Source organism: Phoxinus phoxinus (assembly GCF_949152265.1).
Source record: "Phoxinus phoxinus genome assembly, chromosome: 10".
NCBI classification, from domain to species: Eukaryota; Metazoa; Chordata; class Actinopteri; order Cypriniformes; family Leuciscidae; genus Phoxinus; species Phoxinus phoxinus.
Genome location: NC_136885.1, coordinates 6639593 through 6664911, shown reverse-complemented (window position 1 = coordinate 6664911; position 25319 = coordinate 6639593). Strand labels below are relative to the sequence as shown.

Here is a 25319-nt window from a genome sequence, read left to right as displayed (position 1 = left end):
CTTCACTAAATTTTATTATTACTTTTTCATGATCATCATCCTCTCATAATTTCCCCTCTCTCTAACCCTAAAATGAAACGGGCCTTTTTTTGTTACTGTACCTTTAAGATTGTATGTAAATGAGACGGGATCACTCGGGGAAAGTGGTGATCAGATGTGCTAACCTGTTCACACAGTGAAGTGAGTTAACAACACAACATAATGACTGTCTGTCTCCATCTTCTCTCAGGTTCCAGTGCAGACTGTAGGTGTAGTCAGTGCTGATCACAGTAAGACTCCCCACACACACACACACACACACACACACTACTGGGGCCCGTTCTTCCTACCTTACTTAATACAGATGCCAGATCTTCTAATCGTGATAACTGATCTCTGGCTAATTTGGTTCTGCAAATGAATTTGCAGATTTGATTAAAATATCTGGATTAAGTTGTCTGAGATTACTGCACGCTCTTGTGTTCATTGGAGAGGGTGGATATATCGATACTCAAAAACATGATCATCAAAGCAGCGATTGGCTGACGGCAAGACAGCAACGTAATGACATATTATAAAAGAACATCACACACCTGACAGAAAACTTGATGAATTTCTGGACCGAAATCTCTCAATGAGTAAAACTGACTGTGCTTATATTATTTTAGACTACACAACATTATAATATCATTATCACGGTATTATTGTCCTGGTTCATTAGCTACTCTTGTAAGAAAGTTGCAGTGGCTGGGACAGATTTCAAGTATAAACTCTGCTTAAAAAGATGCAATCTAGTCTGAGTTTACAATACAAAAACAGGTTTGAGTTTATGGATCTGTTGCCATGACAGCAACTCCGGGATGAGCTTCGAAGAACCTATCAAACGTCAACAGTAAAATCCATATAACGGAGTAATCCATCTATGAAGACAGACACATTCAGAATCAATGTAAACATCACTTGTTTACAAGTAAACTACAGAATACGCTACTTCTTAATTTTCCCCATAAAATACTTTAAAATAATAAAATTAGATAAATGTATGATATTGTATTATTATTATATTACTTTGAGATGTTAATTTTACTCTAAAATATATATGTACTATGTCATAATTACTTTGTTAATTACTATACTTTATAATTACTAGGCAAAAGTGGCCAACATTTTTTTCTATTCGCGATCCGTTTTTTCTTTTAAGTGTGAACAGCACAAACCTCATGAAATCTGATTCTGATTTGGGTCACTTCATATGTGGTATTAAATCAGATACAAGTCTGATGTTCTGCAAACATGTGATCTGATGTTGTTATTCTCATTAGCTCTATAAAAGCTAAACGTTGCTCTGTCTCCTGGTCCTCGTCTGCGTCCTCACACAAATTGACTGGCTATAACCTTTACTAAAGTCAGCATTTATACATGCTCATTTCAGTTATCTGTGTTTACTGCGTCCCGACTTTTTTATTGTTTTTTTTTGCACATGCGGGTTAGTTCAGGATCTGTTCGCACTCAAATTTTATATTAGAAAATAATGTGAACAGGCTACAGCAAACAAACAAATAAATTGGATCTGAGCAATAAATCAGAATTGAGCTCTAAGCCTTGCAGTGTGATTGTAGCCAGATCAAAAAGATCACTTTTTAGTGACACACACTTAATATAAAAAATTACTCAGTTTGCTTTTGATGGTGTTTTCCTTTTCTTGATTTCTAACCCAGCCTCAGTGATTTAACACGTCTCTGTCTCTCAGACTCTAAGGCCGTGTCCTCCAGTGCCTCCAGTGGACCGCAGGTTTACCCACCAGCAGCGTCTTTCCCCAGCACTGCACGTCCCAGCGAGCCCTTCAGGTACCACACACACACACACACACACCTCATCATTATCCTGTTGTCTGGCACAGAAATATAGATGTGCTTTCCTCCTGCTGGGCTGGTCCTGCTCACGCTGCTCTGGCTGTGCTCTTCTCTGTTCTCAGGTCAACAGCGATGGCCCAGCAGATGGTGCCGGTGTCTCATTCAGCGGGTCAGATGCTGGTGCAGATGTCCCGTCAGAGCACGCCCTCTGGAGTCCCCGTCAGCAACAACAGCCCCATCCAGGCCCCGGCGGGACCCTCCGCGCCTCCTGGAGTCTGGTCTGCCACACGACCTCCCTTCAACACACAGGTAGACGTTTCATGCCTATAGAGATCGGCAGAAAAAAGACGGCGGACAAGTGCGTGAATAGCGTGATAGCTCTTGCCGCTTTTATATATTGTTCATCCAGAGCATCACTGAAATATTTAAATGTTTTTGTTTAATTAAATGAAAAGTTCTGATCTATTATTTTTTCTTAATGCTATATAAATGACATTACAACGTGAAACTACTGGAGGTGTTTTTCATTGCACGTTTTTACAATTTAAAAAATATTTATTTTTATTGGCGGCAGATTTTTTTTAAGGTTTAAAGGGAGGGCGTGACCAAGAGTTTGAAAACCACTGCTATAGGGAGAGGTTTTTTTTCTTTTGTCCGTTTACTGCATTTTTGACTTTTTACTGGGTTTTATGCTTGGTCAAAAACAATAATAATAATGTATATAATGGATTCCTTCACTTGTTATGAAGAGTGTTAATGCCCATTTTGTTGTAAATACTCTTTTTCCAGCAGGTAGCGGGTCAAGTTGGGAAAAGTCAGGCATCTCAGTTTAACATGGGTGGTTTCAGCTCCGCCCCAACATCTTCCACTTCCTCTTCCTTTGGCCAGATGGGCGGAGCTTCTGCTTCAATGGCAAACGCATCAAGTTACCAACAAATAAACAATCACACCAACCCCTCAACTAATGGATATGGTAAATATTTTGCAGCATTTTTATAAAAATAAACCTTTGTCCCTGTTCCAGCTCTCAGTTTTGCTCTTGCTCTTTCATTTAGGTGATGTTAGTCAGATGGCAGCGCAGTTCAGCTCCAGGCCAGCAGAGGGAGTTACAGGGTGGCAGCAGTGGCAAACCCAGCCACACACGCAAGGCCCTGCAGACACACACCCGCAGTCTCAAAACAACCAGCCAGAGATGTTTCCAGTGAGTGAGGAACAGACCCAAGTTTAATTATTTACTGTATCCTGCACACCACATTATTTTAATGAGAAATAGCGGTCGACCAATCACAACTCCCTGGTTCAGCCGACCTATCAGAGCACACTGTGCTTTTCAAGAGGCGGTATATATTGGTACATGAACCAATTTCATTACAAAAAAATCATGTATTGAACTCATTTTCCACTAGATATTTTCCTCTACATCTCATCAGCAATTTAGATTTTGGCACGCTCTGCATCAGCTGACCACTAAGGAGCAAATGTACAGTCACGTGACATAACTGCCAGATTCAAACTGCTTTCATGCAATGGCTGGCACTGAGCCAAAGTCGGACGCGCTCAGCGCTTTTCATATATCACAACTATTCAGTGTTCTTAACCTCATAATGTTTATTTTAGGTGTAATATTAGGTTTATTTTTTAGGCATATAATAGCAAAACAATACATTTAAAGTTTGTAAAATACACAATGGTGTCTCTGGAAGCCGCAATAACAATCCATTCATATATATTTGCCGCCGTGTGTAATTCATATCAGATACACAGTGGAAGTAACAAAGTTTACTCTATTCTTCTCCCAGTTCACCGGACACTTACTTTCATGTTTGGGGAGAAACTGGTGAATTCACGACGTGCTGTAATAAATCCAATCTCACGTTACAGATCAAGATCATTTATAAAGGTTTTTAAACGACAAAAACTCACTTACACGTATTTGAGAATCAGAATAGAAGATAGTTGATGACACGGTTAGCAAGTTTGTTCATATGTGACCCTGGACCACTAAACCAGTCATAAATCGCACGGGTATATTTGAATATAGCCAACAAAACACTGTATGGGTCAAAATGATACAGTATTTTTATTTATTCCCAAAATCATTAGGAATAGGATATTAAGTAAAGATCATGATCCATGAAGATATTTTGTAAATTTCCTACCTTAAATATATCAATTTTATTTGTGTGAGTGAATCATGCACGATCGTGAACATCAATGAGACTTTAAAGGAGATTTTCTCAATATTCAGACAACATAAAATCCTACAAGTTTGCACCATGTTGACAGGATTGTCCTTCTGCATGGTTTATTCCTTTAACATCCCTCTCTCTTTCTCTTCTTCAGGATGTTCTCTCCATATTGGATCAGACCGGCAGCTTCGGGAACGATGACTTTGGAGAGATGCCCATGTTTCCTCCTTTCCCCGAGTGATCCCGCTTTTCTCCTTCAGTTCCTTCACTCACTGTTGCTCTTATGTGCCATTTCTTACTCTTTTAACCAAATGGACAGCAGGGTCGGACAGAACGGAGGCACAGGGGGATCTAGAGAAAGAGACGGAGGCGTTGTGAGAATGGAAGTTATAAGCCATAATGTGAGGATACAGGAGGGAGGCAGAACGGCGTAGCGCACAGACAGACAGACAGGCGTTGTTGAAATGTGTTCACTTTGAAACCACGCACACTTGCACACTTCTAGCACAAGCGGTCCCACACTGTCTCTGCCGTACACGCACATACTTTGATTTTTTTGTTGGCAATGAGGGTTAGTTTGCCCTATAAACACACACGCGCGCACACATCTCGTCTGTCTGTCTCTGACTGTGATTGTGAACTGATTGCACTGCCTCTTTTCTAATGCCATGTGACATTTTGATCCCGATGTGTCAGTAAGTCGTTCAGAAATGTTCCAGATCAGAAGTGTTGGTCGGGTTCGTCGTCGTCTGTAAAGCAGAAGCTGAGGTATTTTTTTATTTTAATTTTCTCGTTTTTAAGAGCTGCTTTCTTGAAGAACAGGCTCCCTTTCAGTTGATGACTTGGAATTTGAATTGAATTGGCCTGACAGGATGTTGAATTGGAAAGACGGGAAGATTAAATCAATTTTTACTGAATTGGAATCTTGCGCATTCACTCGCCTTTATGAGTTTCTTTCTTCTGCTGAACACAAAAGAGGATATTTTGAAGAAAGTTGGTAACCAGACAGTTGATGGACATGTATATGAAGTCATTTGAGATCAGAAACTGTTTGGTTATGAACATTCTTCACAATATCTTCGGTAACACTTTACAATAAGTGTGCACTAATAAGCATTAATTCATGCTTAACTAATGCACTGATAATACTGAATTAATGTATTACTAATGATTATCTAAGCAATTAATTAATGATTGCCTCATTAGCAACTAATGAAGAGTCTGTCTGGTTAATATATATTAGTTCATATATTAATTGTTATTAATTAAATATGTAAGTGTGTATTAATTCCATAATACCTTATTTTATTAACTAATAGTGTTAATTGATTTGTTAATTACCAAAATGAGCCAAAGCCTTATATTTCAACTTCCAGATAATACTGGTAAACTAATATGCATTAATACATTATTAATTACTGCATTAGTAGTGTGTCCATTACTACAAAGTTTTTGGAAACCGGTGTTTAATAAACAGCTTTTATAAACTCTAGTGATGGTAATTAATGATTAATTAATTATTAGCTAACAATCATTATGTTGTGACTTTACTTATTGAGGCACATCATTATTAACTCATCATCTAGTAATTGTAGTAATTGACACACTACTAATGCTGTAATTAATAATGTATTAATGCATATTAGGCTAATTGTGGTAATTAACAAATTAATGAACACTATTAGTTAATAAAATAAGTGATTATGGAATTAATCCACAATTACATATTTAATTAATAACAATTCATATATTAACTAATATATATTAACCAGACAGACTCTTCATTAGTTGCTAATGAGGAAATCATTAATGAATAGCTTAGATAATCATTAGTAATACATTAATTCAGTATTATCTGTGCATTAGTTAAGCATGAATTAATGCTTATTAGTGCACCCTTATTGTAAAGTGTTACCATATCTTCTTTTGTGTTCAACAAATACAGGTTTGGAATGAACTATCCCTTTAAATCCAAATCTCTATAAACATTGATTTTTATTATCAACTAATGTTTCTGGAAATACTTCTCGTGTATGATGTTTATAGATACTGCAAAATTAAATGTGTAGAACTACTTGAAATTGTATTGCATTTGAAATGTTACTTCTCTAAATGTACTTTACTATTCTGCATCCTGTCTGCTACCTCAATTCAGATTGAGCATGTATAAGTCACGCTGGTGCAGTTTAACAGACGCTGGTGCAGTTTAACAGACGCTGGTGCAGTTTAACAGACGCTGGTGCAGTTTAACAGACGCTGGTGCAGTTTAACAGACGCTGGTGCAGTTTAACAGACGCTGGTGCAGTTTAACAGACGCTGGTGCAGTTTAACAGACGCTGGTGCAGTTTAACAGACGCTGGTGCAGTTTAACAGACGCTGGTGCAGTTTAACAGACGCTGGTGCAGTTTAACAGACGCTGGTGCAGTAAAACTCCTCAGATGTTCTGCAGCTTTAAACGGACAGATGCACTTCTGTCTGAGCGTGTGTTTGGCAGACCACTCAGGCCTGTTTATGTAAATGCAATGAAAAAGATTTAAATCAAGCAATAATCTGTCTCGTCCTAAGCCATCTTTATTGCTATCCTAAGTATTGTTATCATAATGTCTTGTTTTAATATAGAAAAGAAGAAACCTATAATGCTTAATCTGGACTGTCCATGTTTTGCTGTCGGGCTTCATGTTCATTTGGAAGTCGCTATTCCGAATTGGTTTTGTAGAAATATTCCAGAACTTCTTCTATTGGCAGGTTTGATTATTGAATTGTTCATTTTCTTTTGATCTTTTTAATTGAATGTGGGTGTCTTTTTCAGTACTTGTGTGCATCAAAATCAGAAACCTGATCCCTCAGATATGAAAGGGTCATGCGTTAGAAATCTTCTTTGTTTTGTTTTTCATCCAGATTTTCACAAAGTTGTGTACAACATATAAAAAGATAAAAAATATATAATGTATGTATATGAAATATTAAAGAGAACTGTTTGGGTTTTTGTATTAAAATGCTATTATCAAAAACTTTGTTGGTGCCTTTATTTTAAAGGAGAACTCCGGTCAATTTTAACATTGAGCTCAATTTTTAGTAAATTTGGAGTGCTGTCAATACAGAGAACAACGACAAAAATCAGTGTTGCCTACACCGTTATCCTCTTTTTAAAATTTGCACCCTATTGACTTGAATGGGGTCTAATTTTAAACCTGCTTTTATTTCTCTTATCATCCTTGATGTGTTCCTGTTTTTGGTCGAAGTCCAAAGTAGTCGATTGTCGAGTTCACGCGCGTGATCATAGTAACTAAACCTATGCGCGTGAACTCGACAATCGACTACTGTGGACTTCGACCGAAAACAGGAAGTAAATACAGGTATGTGCGCTTGTTGAATTAACATTTTTATTCATATCTTTCACATCTAATGCAGTCAGATTCACTCGTGTTCACTCTGAAGGAATCACTCAACATGGCTGGGCACTTGTAATGACACATCAAGGATGATAAGAGAAATAAAAGCAGGTTTAAAATTAGACCCCATTCAAGTCAATAGGGTGCAAATTTTAAAAAGAGGATAACGGTGTAGGCAACACTGATTTTTGTCGTTGTTCTCTGTATTGACAGCACTCCAAATTTACTAAAAATTGAGCTCAATGTTAAAATTGACCGGAGTTCTCCTTTAACTCATCGGTCACTTTTTTTGACAAGTCGTAGACCTTTTAAAACAAATAAGCACGGGACTCTGTTCGTCTCTGATCACATCTGCCGATGCTATCATGATACCGATCTATAAAGCCTTTTTATCATATAGAATTATTTATAGGGATGCTCCAATTAATTTTTACAGACATTCATTCAGCGCTTGAATTTCATTTTTGAAAATAGGGGACTCTTTTTGGAGGGGAAGCAAAAAAAATTTTAACCTTTTTTCAAAAGAATATAATTATCTCACCTAAATGTTTAATCATACAGTGAATTTTTGTTTTTACAATGGGGCAATTGTTGCACAATAGTTTACACACAGCACAAGCCGGATTTCAACTAAATCCACAAAAAAGACAAGTAAACAGTCAGTCATAAAATAAGCAGTAAAACGTAAATAAAAAAAGATACAAATAAAATGAACTGCTTAATTATTTTTTTTTCAGGTAGGTCTAACATAGTATTGAGCTAAAATACTAAAGAAATGTAATAAGGAATCAAATGTAAAATAATACTGGATGGTCTTCCCTGACTAAATTAAATACAGATTCATCTTTACAATTGGCTTTATGCACAGCTGCACTACTTCCTGAACTTCAGGCAGCTCCTTTGTTTCCTGTCTGCCATTATTGGACAAGCTGATTAATCCAGGTGTGCGTGACCAACAACAATAATCAGACACACCTGGATTAATCAGCTTGTCCAATAATGGCAGACAGGAAACAAAGGAGCTGGCTGAAGTTCAGGAAGTAGTGCAGCTGTGCATGAAGCCAATTAAGGTTACCACCGGTCGCGCTCTCCCAGGTGATCTCTACCCAACCCGGTGAGCTTTTGGCTCTGTCCAGATCAAAATATTTGGTAACATGGTCCTGCACCTTCTTCTCACTCTCTTCCCATGTTTCCCGATGCGATTCCGGAATGCCACCGAAGACAAGATTATCTCGTATGCTCTGATTTTCCATGCGGTCGGGTCTTTCCCGAAGTTCAGCGTTCTCTTAGAAGGCACTTGATTTGTGAATGTGTATGTGGTCCAGCCGTTTCTCCGAACAATGTTGTCTGTCGGGTTGTTCTCTCCGCCCTGAACATCGTGTCTGAAAAAAATCAGAGACAGGAGCAGGATGCTGTGACTTTAAGAGCTGTACATGTCCAATATACTGTTACACAACTTCCACAACTGTTTACGGTCACTAAAGACAAAACTGACTGCGTTTTAGGGGTGGGTATTGGCAAGGACTTCACGATACGATACGCATCACGATACATGGATCACGATACGATTTCATCACGATACATCACGATACGATAAATATTGCGATATTCCACACAGTTAACTAAAAATGTAAAACCAAAATAAAATACAAGTTACGGTGTGTGCCATCTGAGTAGTCTTACATCAGATCACATTGATAAATCAGCAGAAGAATTGAGTCAAAGCAATATATTACAAAATTTCCTTTCCAATTTATTTTTTTAGCTGCCATAACAAAATAGACTTGAACTTTTAACAATGGACACATTAAAAACGTTAAAATAAAGTGCATTAGATATTTTAAACTAAATTAAAGTGTAGTGCACAGTTACGGTAAGTTAACTCACTGAGGTTATGTGGGGCTTAGCTTGAATTAAAAAAAAAAAACATGGAAATAAAGTGCAGATACTCAGGTACTGTCCATGTAAACAATGAAGTGAAATATGCAGCTTTCACTACCGAAATTGAGAGTGTGTGTGCGCTACTGAGTGAGCGTGCGTTTGTGTGTGTGAGTGAATGTGCGTTTGTGTGAGTGAGTGAGCGCGAGAGAGTGCGTGTGTGAGTGAATGTGCGTTTGTGTGAGTGAGTGAGCGCGAGAGAGTGCGTGTGTGAGTGAATGTGCGTTTGTGTGAGTGAGTGAGCGAGAGAGTGTGTGTGCGCTACTGAGTGAGCGTGCGTTTGTGTGTGTGAGTGAGCGCGAGAGTGTGTGTGTGTGCGCGCGCGCTGTTTGTGTGAGTGAGTGAGCGTTAGAGAGTGCGTGTGTGTGAGAGTGTGTGAGCGCTGTTTGTGTGTGTGTGTGTGAGTGAGCGCGAGCGAGTATGTGTGCGAGTGAATGTGTGTGTGAGACGGCACGCGATGACTGACGGAAAGCAACGTGTGTAGTCTGATATGTTTCTTGTCCACGACAAGAACATAAAGCCGCCATACTGCGACATCTAACGTTGCAGGAACGGAGGTTGTAGTTCACCAGGTCACACCCCGTTTAAAATGTGATTTAATTTTTTTTATTTATTTTTTTTTAACATCGATTTTTTGAGCTGGAAATCGATGTTGTGTATCATGAATATAAAAATCGCGATGTATCGCTGTATCGATTTTTTAGCACACCCCTACTGCGTTTATGTGCATACTCGTCAAGGCGGTCATTTTGTACATACATTTGTGTGTATTTGACCATTTAAGCGCAACTTGAGTGATTTAAACACTGGCAAAACATATAATAATGCAAATTGTAAACTTCGATTGTGCAAGTGGCAATTCCTGTGAACTGTGCAGCTCGCTTATAGTGCAGACGCGATGAAGCCACTTGCTCATTTTGAGAGGGAAAGAGAGAGCACGCGGTCTGTGAAATTACAAAGTAGTTTGAAAACTTTCTGAGGCGCAAGTTATTTCATGAAGATATGAAGAGTTTGGTTCCAAAACACAATAAATCCATTTTGATTAATTTGAGTAAAACTTTATTTTCTTTACCAAGAAAATGACAAGATGAAAACTTTCACATAGCATCTTTAGGTTATAATAACATAAATTCTAAATCCAGATTTTAATTTTCAAAGATTTATTATAAAAACGGATAATTTTCCCCCCAAAAAGCAATAAATCCATTCAACTTTTTTTTTTTCAAAATGCAATTAATCCATTGAATCATTGAAAAAAGGTTATTTTTCATATTGAAACTGTTGAAAATACACAAGTAAGTTGATCTACATATGACAGCCCCTGAATTTGGGTAGTGATGGGTCATCTTGTTAATGCTATAAATTAATTACAACAATAAACAAAAATTTCATCATGAACATCATCACATTAGACCACAGAAATACCAAAATGGCATTTCCCTTATATTCAACTCCAAAAACTGCATTCATCTTTGTCCCGTTACATTCATTTAGTTGACTAGTGCTATACGCTGTATTAACAAAAACATTAATGTTCATTACATTACATAACATTAATCTTCTTAATCTCCTCACGTAAGTGATTCGATGGCTTACGTTTCTCCCCACCAGGTTCATCAATGCCGTCAAAATGATTAATTTGCGTTGATCGCGAAGTACTTGAATATAAGGAAAACTAGAATGGCGGGTGTATTCAAAGCGCCGCCGTTACTGTTTGCAGTGCGTGGAATGGTGCGCTGTGATTGGTTGAGCGGATGTATCGCATTCTGCAGAGAAAGGAGACTGGCGTTTGTCGCGGTTTGGAAAGAAAGGGAGTAAACATGACAGAGTAACACGGCGGATATCGCATTTTACATTAAATTAAATATTGAATTTTCAATATCAACCAGATACAATACTGATTTTTGCGTTCACTCAATTTTTATCGCGTTTTGGAACCAAACTCTTCATATATTGTACCTCACCTTCAACATAATAATTATTTTATCCGCTGCAGACAGAGATTGAGACGGTGCCGCTGGATGTCGTGCCATATAGCTCTCACGGCAGCATGAGATCGGCCTTTAAAGAAACCGCCAATCAAACTTCCCAAAGCGATTATCTTTAACATTTTTATCATTCTCACCTGTTGCCGGAAACACACGGAGTGGAATCTAGTGTTTCTGAACCGCATAAAGGGGCGTTTTAATGCCATATAAGGCCTGATTGTTACCAAACTCCTGTTTAACTATTCATTGAGGACACAGGTGCCAAGTGTTGGTGTGTATGTCTCTCGGACCAAAGGAAGACATGCTAATACCGGAGATAAGAGAACACGTATCCCTGACCAACGACTGCGGGGTGAGCCACCGACAGGATCAGCCATCGCCATCCATCAAGGTATTTCTTTTAAACGCGTTCGTTTTGCATTGGTCGCGTATAAAATTTCGAGATCGAATGCAATTCAGCAGCTTGATTTACTTTCAAACGTGTTATTATGAAAAGTCCCCCAAATGGATGAAGAACAGACTGTTGAGTGCTGGAATGTGAGACGCATCTGATACACAACTGACTAGCAACTGTTTTACACCAACAGAAGCACAACACGGCCGACTAGGGTTGCTTTTGACAAGAGCAAGAGGGAATTTATGTGAAGCGCTCACACTTGGACACGGCATGACCGGCTCAGGCTCATGTCATTGGGAGTTTGTGCTTTTCACTCGGTGAAGCTCTGACTTACTAACAGAGTTGATTCCTCAATCATGGACCTTCCTCCTCCGATGTCTCAACTGGACATTCATGTGGATTTGGGCTTTGCTCTCTTCTTCTTGGCCCTGCTGTGTTTGTTTCTGCTGGTTACAATGGTGCGTTGTGCTCAGATGGTTCTGGATCCTTACAGCTCCATCTCTGCGTCAACCTATCAGGAAGAGATGGAAGAGGAGGGATGAAGGTTCAATCAATGGATGCATTAAACTTGTGATGGAGGACAATTAGATTATAGCAATCCAATCTAAACTTCCTCTAACCCCCAGACTCTTGGAGCTCAGCCTGGAAAAGGGATCCGAGTTGCGATCTGCCAATCATTAAGCACAACTAAATGAATAAAACCGATGTGGTCGGCTGACAGGGGACACATGCAGTGGCTCACTGAATATTATTTTATTTTTGGTTCAGTGGGTCTTAACTGTATGAACTGTAGTGCCGTGAAACTCAAAACCACATGGATGGATCTTATTACACTTTTCCAGGTGATCACATGACAATAATGAAACTGTGAGCTTTCCTCACATACCGGTAACTTAATTTGAAACATTTGAAATACTTTGAATAGAGTTTGGATAAGAGTTCATTAGTTAATGTGCATTATAGTGAATTGTTTATGCATGTTGAATGGCAGCTAAATAATAAAAAAATGTTTTATAAAAAAAAATTCAGTATTTTTAAGGTGAGGTATTACAATGAATACAGTCTTTTCCTTTTCTTTAATCAAAATTAAAAATTAAACTACCATATTATGATGCACATCTAAAAATGATCAATTTAAAACATTTAAAAAGCACAATATGTAAGAATTCTGTTGATTTGTGTACTTTATCCCAAAAGTTACTAAAGATGCTTTATTATGTTTTTTATTAGGTGAGCAAATGTTTGGATACCTTTATTGATGGAAAACTAATAGTTGTTATACAGCTCAACGCTGTTTTGTCTTATTGTTTGAACCTCTTGTTTTCTTGATTTACCACGAGAAACATGTTTGCACCCAAAAAGTAAATCAGACAACACTATTTTGTGGCTTACTCATAATCAGAAAGAGCTTTATTTGTATTAATAGTAATACACCATTTTTTTCCACCATACTATGGTTTAAAATTAATTGCATTAATCTAGCAACAGAAGTCATCTAGCTTTTATTAATATGAGTGGTCGACCGATTTTGGATTTTTGATGGCCGATATCTATATAGATATTTTCTTACAGCCACTTTATATTTTGTGATGCTCAACAATCTTTTGATGCACATCAGAACTATATTCTGTGGTTTTACTCATTGTGATGGATGATGAAGGGAATTTGGCCTTGGTGTTTCCTCATATTTAAACTCCTGTGAAACAAGAAGTAATGGCTAGGCTAGACAATTTCATGTTCCTAGTCACCCTGGTGTGCAAAAAAAAGGTAAATATTAATGGGAATATTTTACTCGTAAAAAATTCTAGGGGTACCAATAATTGTGGCCAATGTGTTTTGGAGAAAAACATTTATTTCATAATGTGATTTTCCCCGCCACTTTTAATTCTTTTACTTCAATGAAAGGTTAGATTTTTGAATGACAGATCAAAAGGATAAACAATGCAGATTTATTTTTCACATCTATTTTTGATCACACTAATTCTGACCACAACTGTATGTCAAAATTAACGTGTTTACATACACGATTCATTTCAGTTTAAAGCAGCACTAAATAACTTTTCCCCTGCGGTCGCCCTACAGGCTGGAAGCGGAATTGTCCATTACCGCGGTCAGAAATAATTTAGCCTACCGCCGCTACTGTCGCACTCACGCTCGCTGTTTATCCAGCACCGGCTTTGGTATGAACGATGTCCACAGAGAAGGTAGAGTATGTTGCATCATTTCATGAAAGTATGATGTATTGCGACATCAGAAACAAAGATAAACTAAATAATGACTATTATAACACTTGACGTAAAGCAAGTCAAATTTGTAGTTTTCTTATGTCTCATTAGAACTACAGAAACGCGACCCGATCTGGCAATCTTACATAGTGTGGTTATAGCAGATAAAGGACTGCAAAGCGAATCCAGAAGTGCCTTTCACCCTGTTACGACTTGATGAACCACTGATATGATTTTGGAAACATTATTTTAAGGTAAAAAATTTACCTTTAGTGTTGCTTTAACGCTTAAAAACATTTTACGCAATTAAGGCAGTATCCGTTTTTCTCTGACATTCTTTGGCAAGCATTATAATATATGATTACGTTCTTATTCAAGCAAATAAAATGAATGAAGTCTTAAATGTACGTAAAGATTTGTGAGAAAATAGGATGTGCGTCAGGTCTTAAAGTGACAGCAGGCTAATTAAATCTGCTGCTGTAATGTGTCATTAAGGATAACCAAAGAACAAGGGACAGAAAATCACTCAAAAAAAAATCTAAACACATTATAAATGTTAGAAATGTATTCCTAAAACACATTACAAAGACTGTGAACTGAAGTACTGAATTGTGACGTTTTTTCACCATCCCTGAGCTCCTGGCCCCGCCCCTACTGTCGATGACGCACTGGAGCCACTGACGCTGGCCCCGCCCCTAACAATATAACTAGAGCACATTCACACCAGTTCGCCGCTCAATCGCAAGTTACTTTAAGTTAGTTACTACATCCTACAGTTAGTTACTACAGCCTACAGTTTGCTAGCTAGCTATGCCTTCGTCACGGAAATGTGTATTACCTGGATCACTTATTACTTACAAAATACAGTTAAATTCAAGTCACTGACGTTTGCCTACAGAACAACCACTGGCACTGCTCCCTTGTACCTGAACTCATTACTTCAGACTTATGTGCCATCCAGAAACTTGCGCTCTGCAAGTGAGCGCCGTCTGGTGGTGCCATCTCAAAGAGGCACGAAATCTCTCTCTCGGACCTTTACCATGACTGTTCCCAGAGCTGCTGAGTCTGTAGCCATCTTTAAGAAACTGCTGAAGACGTATCTTTTTCGGCAGCACTTGATCCAGTACTACTAACACTTTCTTATCTATTCCAAAAAAATAAAAAATAAAATATGCGTTGGATTGTACTGTGAAGGGTCATAGCACTTACATACTGTTGTCCTACTGCTAGTTTAATTGCTTCTATTGTTTCTCATTTGTAAGTCGCTTTGGATAAAAGCGTCTGCTAAATGAATAAATGTAAATGTATTGTTTAAATTTCTTTAAAAAAATGACCAAATTTGAAAGGTGAGACTTTGTTTAATACGTTAAATATAAAAAGTAACCAAAAAGTAACCTGGTCTGTCCTGTCTGTCAGTGCGTTGTCAGTGTCCACTCTGCTCCACGATGTGTTTTTCACTGTGTGAGAACATGATGGGGCGTGAGAGTGACGTAGCTGTCGGACATAGCGACAGTAACTAAAGGGGGCGGGTCTTTGTGAACGGTCACGACCCTAACTCATCTAAAAAGTAGTGTCTGTAAATATTTAGGGTTCTATACCGTAGATGGTAAAGTAGCTGTTAAAGATAAAGTTCTTCTCTTAACATTGAGGCGCAAATACCTGTGTGTGCCAGGCACGTCTGTGCGCTCCGAACGTGTGTTCGCCACCGCGGGGAACATCATCAATAAAAAGAGAGCCGCACTTGATCCAGATCAAGTTGATAGATTGGTGTTTCTAGCAAACAATATTAAGAAATTAATTAGGCTAGGCTATAGGCCTTACTCCTGCTGTTTAAGTTGTGTTCTGTTTTTATCCATGTAACGTTAGTCTAATTTCGTGATCATTGGCTATGCATAGTGGCTTTAATATAGATTAAAGGTGCCCTAGAATGTGAAATTGAATTTAACTTGCCATAGTTAAATAACAATAGTTTAGTACATGGACATGACATACAGTGAGTTTCAAACACCATTGTTTTCTCCTTCTTGTTTAAATCTCGTTTTTGAAAAACACCCCTGAAAAACGGGCAAATCTCCACATAACACCTACTGTGACGTAACCGATGGGATCATTAATATGTACGCCTCCAAAATTTGCATAAGCCAAGCCCTTTCAGAGATACGGTGCTACACAGAACTGCGCTGCGCAGGTGAAGCACACACACACGCACGCACGAACGAACGAACGCACATACACACGCGACTTAAGTTCGTACTGAAAATAATGAATAAACTTACCACTCCGAAACGTCCATTTGCATTCTACAAACAACCGCTTGTTCCTCAAACTCTGCATCGTCGTCTGAAACCGGCTCAAACATATACGGTTGTACACCGAGTCTCTCCATTTGCACGTCGGACCTGTTTGCTGTGACTCTCTGAGCTCTTGTAATGAGCCCGCAGTGAAAGAGACAATCAGAGCAGAACTCCTCATTACTATTCATGACCCTTCCAAATAAGGTAAAAACAGACCATTCCATTCTAGGGCCAATTTATAGGGTTGGAAATTGACCTGTAAAACCTTTTCTGGACATTTTAAATGGCTTTTTAAGCCAGTGGTTCCCAACCTTTTTTTGTCTGAGACCCCCTTTTTCCCAAGAAAATATTTTAGGGCCCCCCTTCACATTAAATGATATTATCGCTCGTGTAAGCTTGCAGCAAGGATGACAAAATATGTTGTTTTCAAACAAACGGTATGTTTACTATAACCAGATATGTTTATGCACAAATAATAGCCTATAATATTGAAAATACAACAACAATAACACCAGTAGGCCCTTTGTAATTAGGGCCCAAGCCCTGAAAGGGCGCAGAGCCCTATTGTTCTTCTAAGGGTTTTTTGTTATTCTTCTTCTTCTTCTTCTTCTTCTTTATAATAATTTTTTTTTCAAGGTTTTTGCCACTTTTGGGGGCCTTAACGTGCTCAAAAACTCTTGAAACTTTGCACACTGGTCAGAACCCGCGGCCATTAGAGCCGGACTGAAGCTGGTACCCGGGCGTGGCAGGGGGGCTCGACAGCGCCCCCTGGAACGGGGTCCGAAAACTTGGTCCATAAATCAAACACGCTTGCATGAAATAATATGAAACTCGGTACACTTATAGATCTCATTGGTTCATATATCCTTCATGCTCTGACTTTTTACCCCAGCCCAACAGGAAGTCGGCTATTTGGCGTAGTTTAAAAAACACATGCAATGGAATTTAAAATACTCCTCCTAGACGATTCAACCAATCACCACGAAACTCGGTGTGCATGAAGTCAAGACATTGAGGATGAAAAGTTGCGAGGGGATTTTTGATATCTCGAACGGTTTGGCCGTGGCGAAGAAACTAATTTATGGCGAATATTGGAAACAGGAAGTGTGTTATAACATCCTCATACATTAACTGATCTTGATGAAACTTCAGCAGTGTGTTCGCTGTAAGAGGCCGATCACATGGATGTGACTATTGTGAGTCAAAGTTATAGCGCCACCAACTGGCAGCAGGAAGTGTGTCACTTTTAAAATGCTTTGAAATCACCCTCTTATTTTTACCCGATTTGCTTCAAACTTCATCTGTATAATGTAAACACACGACAGATGTAGACCTGTGAAAGGATTATTGATATCTTTAATACTGTCGCCATGGCAACGCTTTAAACTTTTATATTCTTTTTGGATGCATTTGAGGCTCTCAACATGCTTCAAATTGCATGAAACTCAACATGCATTTGACATTTATTGTGTAATAGACATGTGCGAAGTTTCAGAAACGGGCGTGGTAAGGGGCTCAGTAGCGCCACCTTTAGTCAAAAATGGGGTATTAGTTTTACCTACAGTAACCAAACTCGGTACGTATATTCTTCTCTTCGATCCGGACAACTTTCTAATTTACAGTCATTAGCTCCGACCAACAGGAAGTCAGATATTTTGGTTTGAATGTGTACTGTTTGGAGCATTTTCCCTCTGCCCCTCTGTGTGTGTGTGTGTGTGTGTGAGGAGGGGGGCTAGTTTAGTTTAACCCTTTCTCTGCTGTGTGCAAAATCTCTGGCACTTTTGAGGGCCTTAACGTGCTCGAAAACTCTTGAAATTTTGCACAGAGGTCAGAACCCGCGGCCATTAGGGCCAGGCTGAAGCTGGTACCCGGGCGTGGCAGGGGGTCTCGACAGCGCCCCCTGGAATGGGATTCGAACACTTGTCCGTATATCAAACACGCTTGCATGAATTAATATGAAACTCGGTACACTTATAGATTTAATCGGGCCGAACAACTTTCCCTGGGTCAAGTTTTACGCCAGCCCAACAGGAAGTCGGCTATTACGGGTTGATTGGAGAACGCTTGCTCTCGCATTTGAAACACTTCTCCTAGAGAATTCATCCGATGACCACGAAACTCGGTCAGCATGAAGTCAAGACATGGAAGATGATAAATTGCCAGGGGATTTTTGATATCTCGAACGGTTTGGCCGTGGCGAGGAAACAAATTTATGATTAAAAAAGGATGCATAAAGTGTGTTATAACTTAGTTATAGTTTTACCTACAGTTACAAAACTCAGCGTGTATATTGATCTTATCAAGCCGAACAACTTTCTAATTTACAGTCATTAGCTCTGACCAACAGAAAGTCAGATATTGTGGTTTGAATGTGGATTGTGTCTCTCTCTGTCTCTCTGCCATTCTGTGTGTGTGTGTGTGTGTGTGTGTGTGTGTGTGTGTGTGTGTGTGTGTGTGTGTGTGTGTGATATTTTGGTTGGGTGACAGTTGTAGGTTACAGTTTGACAAGAGTTTATAGTTTAACAAAAGCACAATGTTGTGCTTTATTGCGAGTGTACACAAATATAGAGAAACACTTTGAATGATGTCCTGTGTGAACAAAATGACGGAGTATGTTTTCATGTCTCCATTCGATCGAGCCACACACACACACACACACACACACACACACACACACACACACACACACACACACACACACACACAGCATTCCAATCTTGACATCGCAGCATGTTCATTATAGCCTTAATAAAATTTAATAATAAAATAGTCAACCTAACATAAAAAAAATTACACTGCTCTGTTTAAATAGTCAGTTGTACAGTTCGTACCGTTCACAGTAAGCACCGCTCCACTGTGATGTTTCCAAGCATATATATATATATATATATATATATATATATATATATATATATATATATATATATATATATATATATATAATTAAAGCTGCAAGCAGCGATGGAGGGCCCAAGCCGGTAGCACCGCCACCCGGTGCCTTTAGTGCAACTAAAGGCACCAGGGTGGCGGTGCCACCGGCTTGGGCCCGCAATCGCTGCTTGCAGCTTTAATTATATATATATATATATATATATTTTAAAATTGTAAGCCTAGGAGTAGCCTATAAGTTGGCCCTATTTGAAATGTAATAACAAAAATATTCACACTGGTGTGTAGGTAAAAAAAATAAAAGGCTATTGCTAAATGACTGCTGTCTGGGGCCTCAATACTCGTATGTTATTTGTGAGGCTTTATTTTTTAGGCTTTTGGCGCTATAGCGAGCGATAATAAACTTGCGTTTAATAATGCGTCTTTCGGAAGAACATTGTAGCCGGAACTACTTCTCTCTGTGTACGTCTATGACGAGTCACGCAGGTCCTGGGCTACTCCGCAGCGATCCGAACCAAAATAGTCCCAATGTAAACACTTATTATAGGAGTACCATAGTGATTCAGGATAAGACAAAAACACGGATTGTAAAATGGATTCATGATGAACTCGCTCATTATATACATTTTGAACAGAAAAAAGTTACGGACTTTTATTTAATGCTCATTGCTCAAAACTTTTCAAAATATGTTGCGACCCCCCACAGAGCTCGCTGAGGCCCCCTTGTGGGCCGCGACCCCCCTGTTGGGAACCGCTGTTTTAAGCCACATACCCTCTATGTAGATATCAGGGACAAAATTAAAATATTATTTCAACACATTCTAGGGCACCTTTAAGTTGATAACCTGCTGTTTCAAACATTAAGTAAAAAAAAAAACAGTATCCTCCCGTGGTTTCACTTTTAATTTGTCCTGCAGCGTTTTTTCTACTTTACCACGGTAAAAATGTGAATATAATGGGTCTGATACCTTTTTGCTTGCACATCAAATGCTATTTAACAGTTTGTGCTTGTTATTAGGGTAAGACACATCACATTTATTTGAATAGCGCATTTCACACATGCTTGGGATTTTAGTTTCGCTTTCTCTGGCAGCACAAAATCAAACATAGCCTAAATGACACTGCAGAAGATAAAATTCGCTCTTCAGACCTTTTACGAGTGTCAACCGCTTGGAACATCAGAAGAAAACATGAAGATATTAGAAAAGAGAATGACTGTCTCTTTCCTGATCGTGTCCCACATCCCTATCAAAGCACACATGTAACTTTCTTAAATTGTTTAGGTTACCAAAATTCACCAACGGAAGTGCTAAAATAAACACTTTTAGCAGGTTTAGCCCTGTTTATAATTTTTTTATATTAACAGAAAATCTCTCACTGCTCTTGACTGGTTGAGCAGCTCTAAATATTCGCCGTGCTATTAAATTAAAGATAAAATATGATAGAGCAATATTATGAACAGTGAAAGTCACATTATAACAGGCATAAAATGTAACTGTCTATTTTGCTAAGTCAACTAATTTGATATTCTTCTGGTTTCAATGTAGCCTGGGTGCCGGCCTGAACCCCGCCACACAACATTTTTTGGTTGGGAAGTTCGGTCTGGACTCGATCCATTGAGGAGTAATTATGCTCGGCTCCCAGAAGGCCGAGCCAATCAAATTGCCAGGGCGGGCTTTAATCGATGATGGACAGATGATCTGCGGTTACGTAATCACCACGTCATCAAAGAGCGGTTGGGTTGAATTGGTTTTCAACAAAGACGACTGCAGCTGGAGAACTGAGATGTTTAGTTACGCTGTTTTAAAAGAAATTGACAGCGCATTAATTTTAAAAGACGAACAGAGAACCGCAATCAAGTCATTTGTCGATTGGAAAGATGCGTTTGCCGTCCTTCCTACGGGATTCGGCAAAAGTTTAATTTATCAGCTGGTTCCGATGGTCGCTAAGAAGACGGGACGCAATGAAAACCAATGTAAAAGATGGGCTTACGATCTCTGTTCTCTGAAGCCTCAGATGAACACGCTTCTTCAGCCTGCTCTCTTTCCTCGTCTTTCCATTTTAAAAAAATCAGTCAAGTCGCGTTGCAACCGTGTTATAAAGTTGAGACAGGGCCGACAAATGCGAGAAGATTTATTTGCTTTATTGTCGAGATGTAATCCTAAACGGAGAACTTGTTCGTATATACATACACCTGTTGTATTTCTCTCAAAAATGCTATTCGTGCTTGTAAGTAATCCGCAAATTCTTAATTTATTTTTACAACAACGGCAAAGATCGTTTACACTCATTAATTTACTACTTCTTCCAGCGTGCGTGCAGTTGAGCTCTGTTGACAACTATGTGTTGCTCTGATTGGTTGTAGGTCTATCCAATTGAGTGCAGAGTTTTTTTTTTCCTGGTTCGGTTAAGACACCCCTCATAATCAAAGCCCTATGGAGCAGTATCAGACTCACATTCTGCCTAGAATATGAGTATGACGAAGTCAGGCTAGTTGCAATGCCCAATATTAAAAATAAAATAAAAATGAAATGAAAATACAGGTATCGATACTGATTTTACTAAAAATAAAAGTATCATTATCACTCGTTCTGAAAAAGTGGTATCGGTGCATCCCTAATTTAAACTTTGTCGGCTGGAGACACAAGTGAACAAAAAAGTGAACAAAAGAGACGTATTAAACCACCAGGTGTAAACGGGTGTGTGTCTCCCTCGTCTACTTGTGATCCGATCGACCGAAGCGCATCTTAATACCAGGAGTAAACAGGGTAAAACTAATCTCTACCAAATATAGACTTACTTTTCTCTGCCCCCTCGAGTGATATCAGGATCATGGGTGTCATCTGACGATTGTTTTGAGGTTCATGTTGAGCTGTCACTGAACGTGCGGTCTTCCATGCGTGGCCTTATAATTGGTGTAGATGTGAGTCGTGGAGGTTCAACACTCGTGCCAACATTATCGGCGGAGCAAGAGATGCCAATAGAGTGGCCTAAAGGCTTCACTTGAGTCGCTGAAATTTTCAACACACATTTAACAATCAAACCCATGAAACAACACAAGAATACTATTCCCAGCTAATGCAATGAAGATAAACACAGCTAGCACCCTTCACCTTTACTCCGTGTTTTCAGCTTTTGTGTTGCTGTTTGGATCGAGGCACTCTTCTTCAAAGATGGTGCGTCACATTGACAGGCCACATCTCTGGTTTGGGGCTGTACAACAGGAATTGCATTAGTGTGATATGGGTGCAATGCCACAATAGATGATCTGCAGGACTGCCAACTTTTGAGTTCAACTTGGGAGTGAGAATTATTCCTAGCGGGGTTTTTGGAAACAGATTTTACCATTTGATTCATAAGCTTACTTGATGCAATATCAATTCATTTGGATATAAGCTACAGTGTTAAGTTTTTTCAAGGAAATAAATCTCTCAACTAATTTTGTAAACTATAAAGGGAACCCTGTTGGTACAGTATTATTAAAGGTCAACATTAACAACTGATATAATATATTATAATGATAAAAAAGAGCCCTACAATTGAATACACACACACATATATATATATATATATATGTATATGTATATATATATATATATATATATATATATATATATATATATATATATATATATATGTATGTATGTGTGTGTGTGTGTCTTTTTATAATAACATTAGAAAAGTAACATTTTAATGAGTAAAATATAATTATGTAATATTCCATATCATTAACAAAATACTCTTTACATTGTTCTCGATAGCTATCGAGTTTATGGCAATGTAATGGCTTTTCTGAGGTAAATATAACGTGCATAGTGTTATGCTTCTTCTTTTTATACAATAATTTGAGACATGATTGAGAAATGTAAGTTGTGCTGTATATATTAACCCGTTTAATCCCAAATTTTTTCTTGCAATTTGAATACATGCATTTTACTCCTTAGACCTCCCTAACACACAAACTTTATACCCTTATTGATTTTATTTTGGTTAAGTTAGTGAAATATTAAGTTTTATACTCGGTCACAATAGTGACCGGTGGGAAACACCATAGTCAGAATTCATACAAATTCTTCAATTAGGCCTATTTACGCAACACATTCCAAGACATCCATAACCTCGCTTTGTCATTTCACGAAGGAGGTTTAGTGAGATGAAAAGGTTGTCAGGGACAAAGTTACACCCTGGATGAACTTCCGCTTGTTCGGCTAGAGCTCTATGGGCTAGAGTAGACCAAAGACTACACTTGGGCCCTGCCTATAGGCCAGTTTCAGGGAGATGTGTGTGCACTCATTCAGTGCACTAAAGATGGGCTGTACATTGTAGAAAGGGTTGTTTGTGGTGATGTGTGGCGCACACCAATTGGTTCTCATGAACATCTGCCTCATCCTCCAGATGTTTCACCTCTGCATCGCCATTCAATAATCTACCTGGCAAATAGGCTGTTTCACCCTGGTACTCCCTATCTGATCCATCACTATCAATCACTTTTAATTGCCTCTGTTTGCTGCACAGAGCACTTGGGGGGGTCACGTACGTCTAGAAGGTCCAACACATCTGATAGTTTTAAACTGTGTAATAATAAACAATTGATAACTAGGATTAACAGCCAAAACCTGTGTTTTCAACTGAAACACTGTGTTATACTACTGGTCACAATTGTGACCGTTAACAAATTTACGTTTCTTACGAGCAAAATATATATGCAGGAGTATAATTCTCAAAATATATCAGTAGTAGACCCTTTAAAGAATATATGTACAAAATTTGATAGTTCTATCTGTTAATTAAGGTGTTTTATATACTACTTTTTTTAGTAGTGTGAGGAAGACATCTTCTTCTAGATGTGCAAGCAGGAAATAAACTGATCTAGTCATGTGACCTTTCACACCAGTCACATGACATTTATAAATTTTAATCAAAACAATCTATTTTTTCTTTTAAACGTTGAATTTCTTGCCCAAAACCAATAACAACACTTTTAGAGCTTCCAGAAATAAGAAAAAATATGCGGTCACAATTGTGACCGGTGGGATTAAACGAGTTAAACATACCCTCTGTAAAGAGGAAGACATGAAGTTATATGTTGGCAGCCCTGTATGGCGATGTTCATCGTCTGAAGAGCGTGGTTGTTGGTTTGGTTATAGTTTCACTTACCGTCAAACTTTGTGGGGAGCCAACAGTGTAAACTGACGGGACAGCCGTTTCTGTTAACGACAGATATCTCACAAACCCCATTTCGTGTTCTGTCCAATTTTTGAAACACTCGCGTGTGAAGTGCTTCGAGCACAACCGCGACCTCTCTGATATCCCTCCTTCCTCGAAATGCAAAAACTCTAGCCATCGAGACCGCAGCCAGGGGGTTTTAGGGATTGGGAAAAGTGTTTCGGGAGAACCACAACCAAAAAGGCACCTCCTCGACATCTCTTCTCCGCTTGTAATGCTTCGTTTTTCGCGCGCTCGCCAAAGCCGTCAAACTGACGTCATCCGAGCATCAGAGGGGAAGTGCATTCGTTCAAAAAACAACAGCGACATAATTTAGCATCGTTTAATGGTTTAAAGCGAACCGGAAGTTGCAAACGAATTTTCTCCAGTGTTGTGGCGTATTTCCAAGTGAAACGGAATATTGAATAGAGGGCAGGGTTTAACTGTAGCGCTCTGTACTTGCACAGCAGAGTAACGGTCTGAGGGGAGGGGTTAAGCGTTTTCAACCCAAGCCGTCAAGCTGAAGTCATCAGAAAAGGAACGCCATTCTAGACCGGAAGTAACTTTTCAGATTTTGATTGAAGATCCCTATTTTTTTACAGTCTATGTTGAAGATTACCAAGGCAAACATGTTTTTCTGTGTATTAACTTGCATTGATTAATTGTTCACCTCAAGACTAGTAGTATGCGCTAACAAAGCAAATACGGTCAATTTTCCTCATGGGGACCATAAATGTCCCCACAAGATAAAAAATAATAATAATTGGTTTTTACTCTCCATTTGGTCCCCACAATATAGTAATACCTGAACCAAACACACAAAATAAAATAGTTGACAAAAACGTTTAAATATTTTCTTAATTTGAAAACAATATTATAAGTATTTCTCTTTTAGAAATAAACTAGTATTTTAAACTAAAAATCTACTCACTTCAAAGAGGACACTCAATTCAAGGGACATCAACGCAAT

General features: G+C 38.6%; 1 protein-coding gene and 1 long non-coding RNA gene across 6 annotated transcripts in view; one reads left to right on the top strand and one right to left on the bottom strand.

Moving 5' to 3' along the window:
* arnt (aryl hydrocarbon receptor nuclear translocator) overlaps positions 1-4316 on the top strand; it is a 21709-nt gene extending 17393 nt beyond the window's left edge. For 3 of the 5 annotated variants that reach the window (XM_079624920.1, XM_079624921.1, XM_079624924.1), the window contains 6 exons: positions 230-269; positions 1730-1826; positions 1955-2141; positions 2622-2805; positions 2888-3033; positions 4176-4316. In XM_079624920.1, the coding sequence (XP_079481046.1) occupies positions 230-269; positions 1730-1826; positions 1955-2141; positions 2622-2805; positions 2888-3033; positions 4176-4262 (741 nt within the window). In that variant the 3' untranslated portion in view covers positions 4263-4316. The remainder of the gene's footprint in view (positions 1-229; positions 270-1729; positions 1827-1954; positions 2142-2621; positions 2806-2887; positions 3034-4175) is intronic. The other 2 variants (XM_079624923.1, XM_079624922.1) reach the window with 1 other exon arrangement.
* LOC307005119 lies at positions 4236-25319 on the bottom strand. The gene is made up of 6 exons (XR_013799225.1): positions 24302-25319; positions 22258-22357; positions 21945-22155; positions 12071-12247; positions 8580-8795; positions 4236-4372 (listed from the first exon to the last, which is right to left on the bottom strand). It is a non-coding gene; the product is annotated as an uncharacterized lncRNA (long non-coding RNA).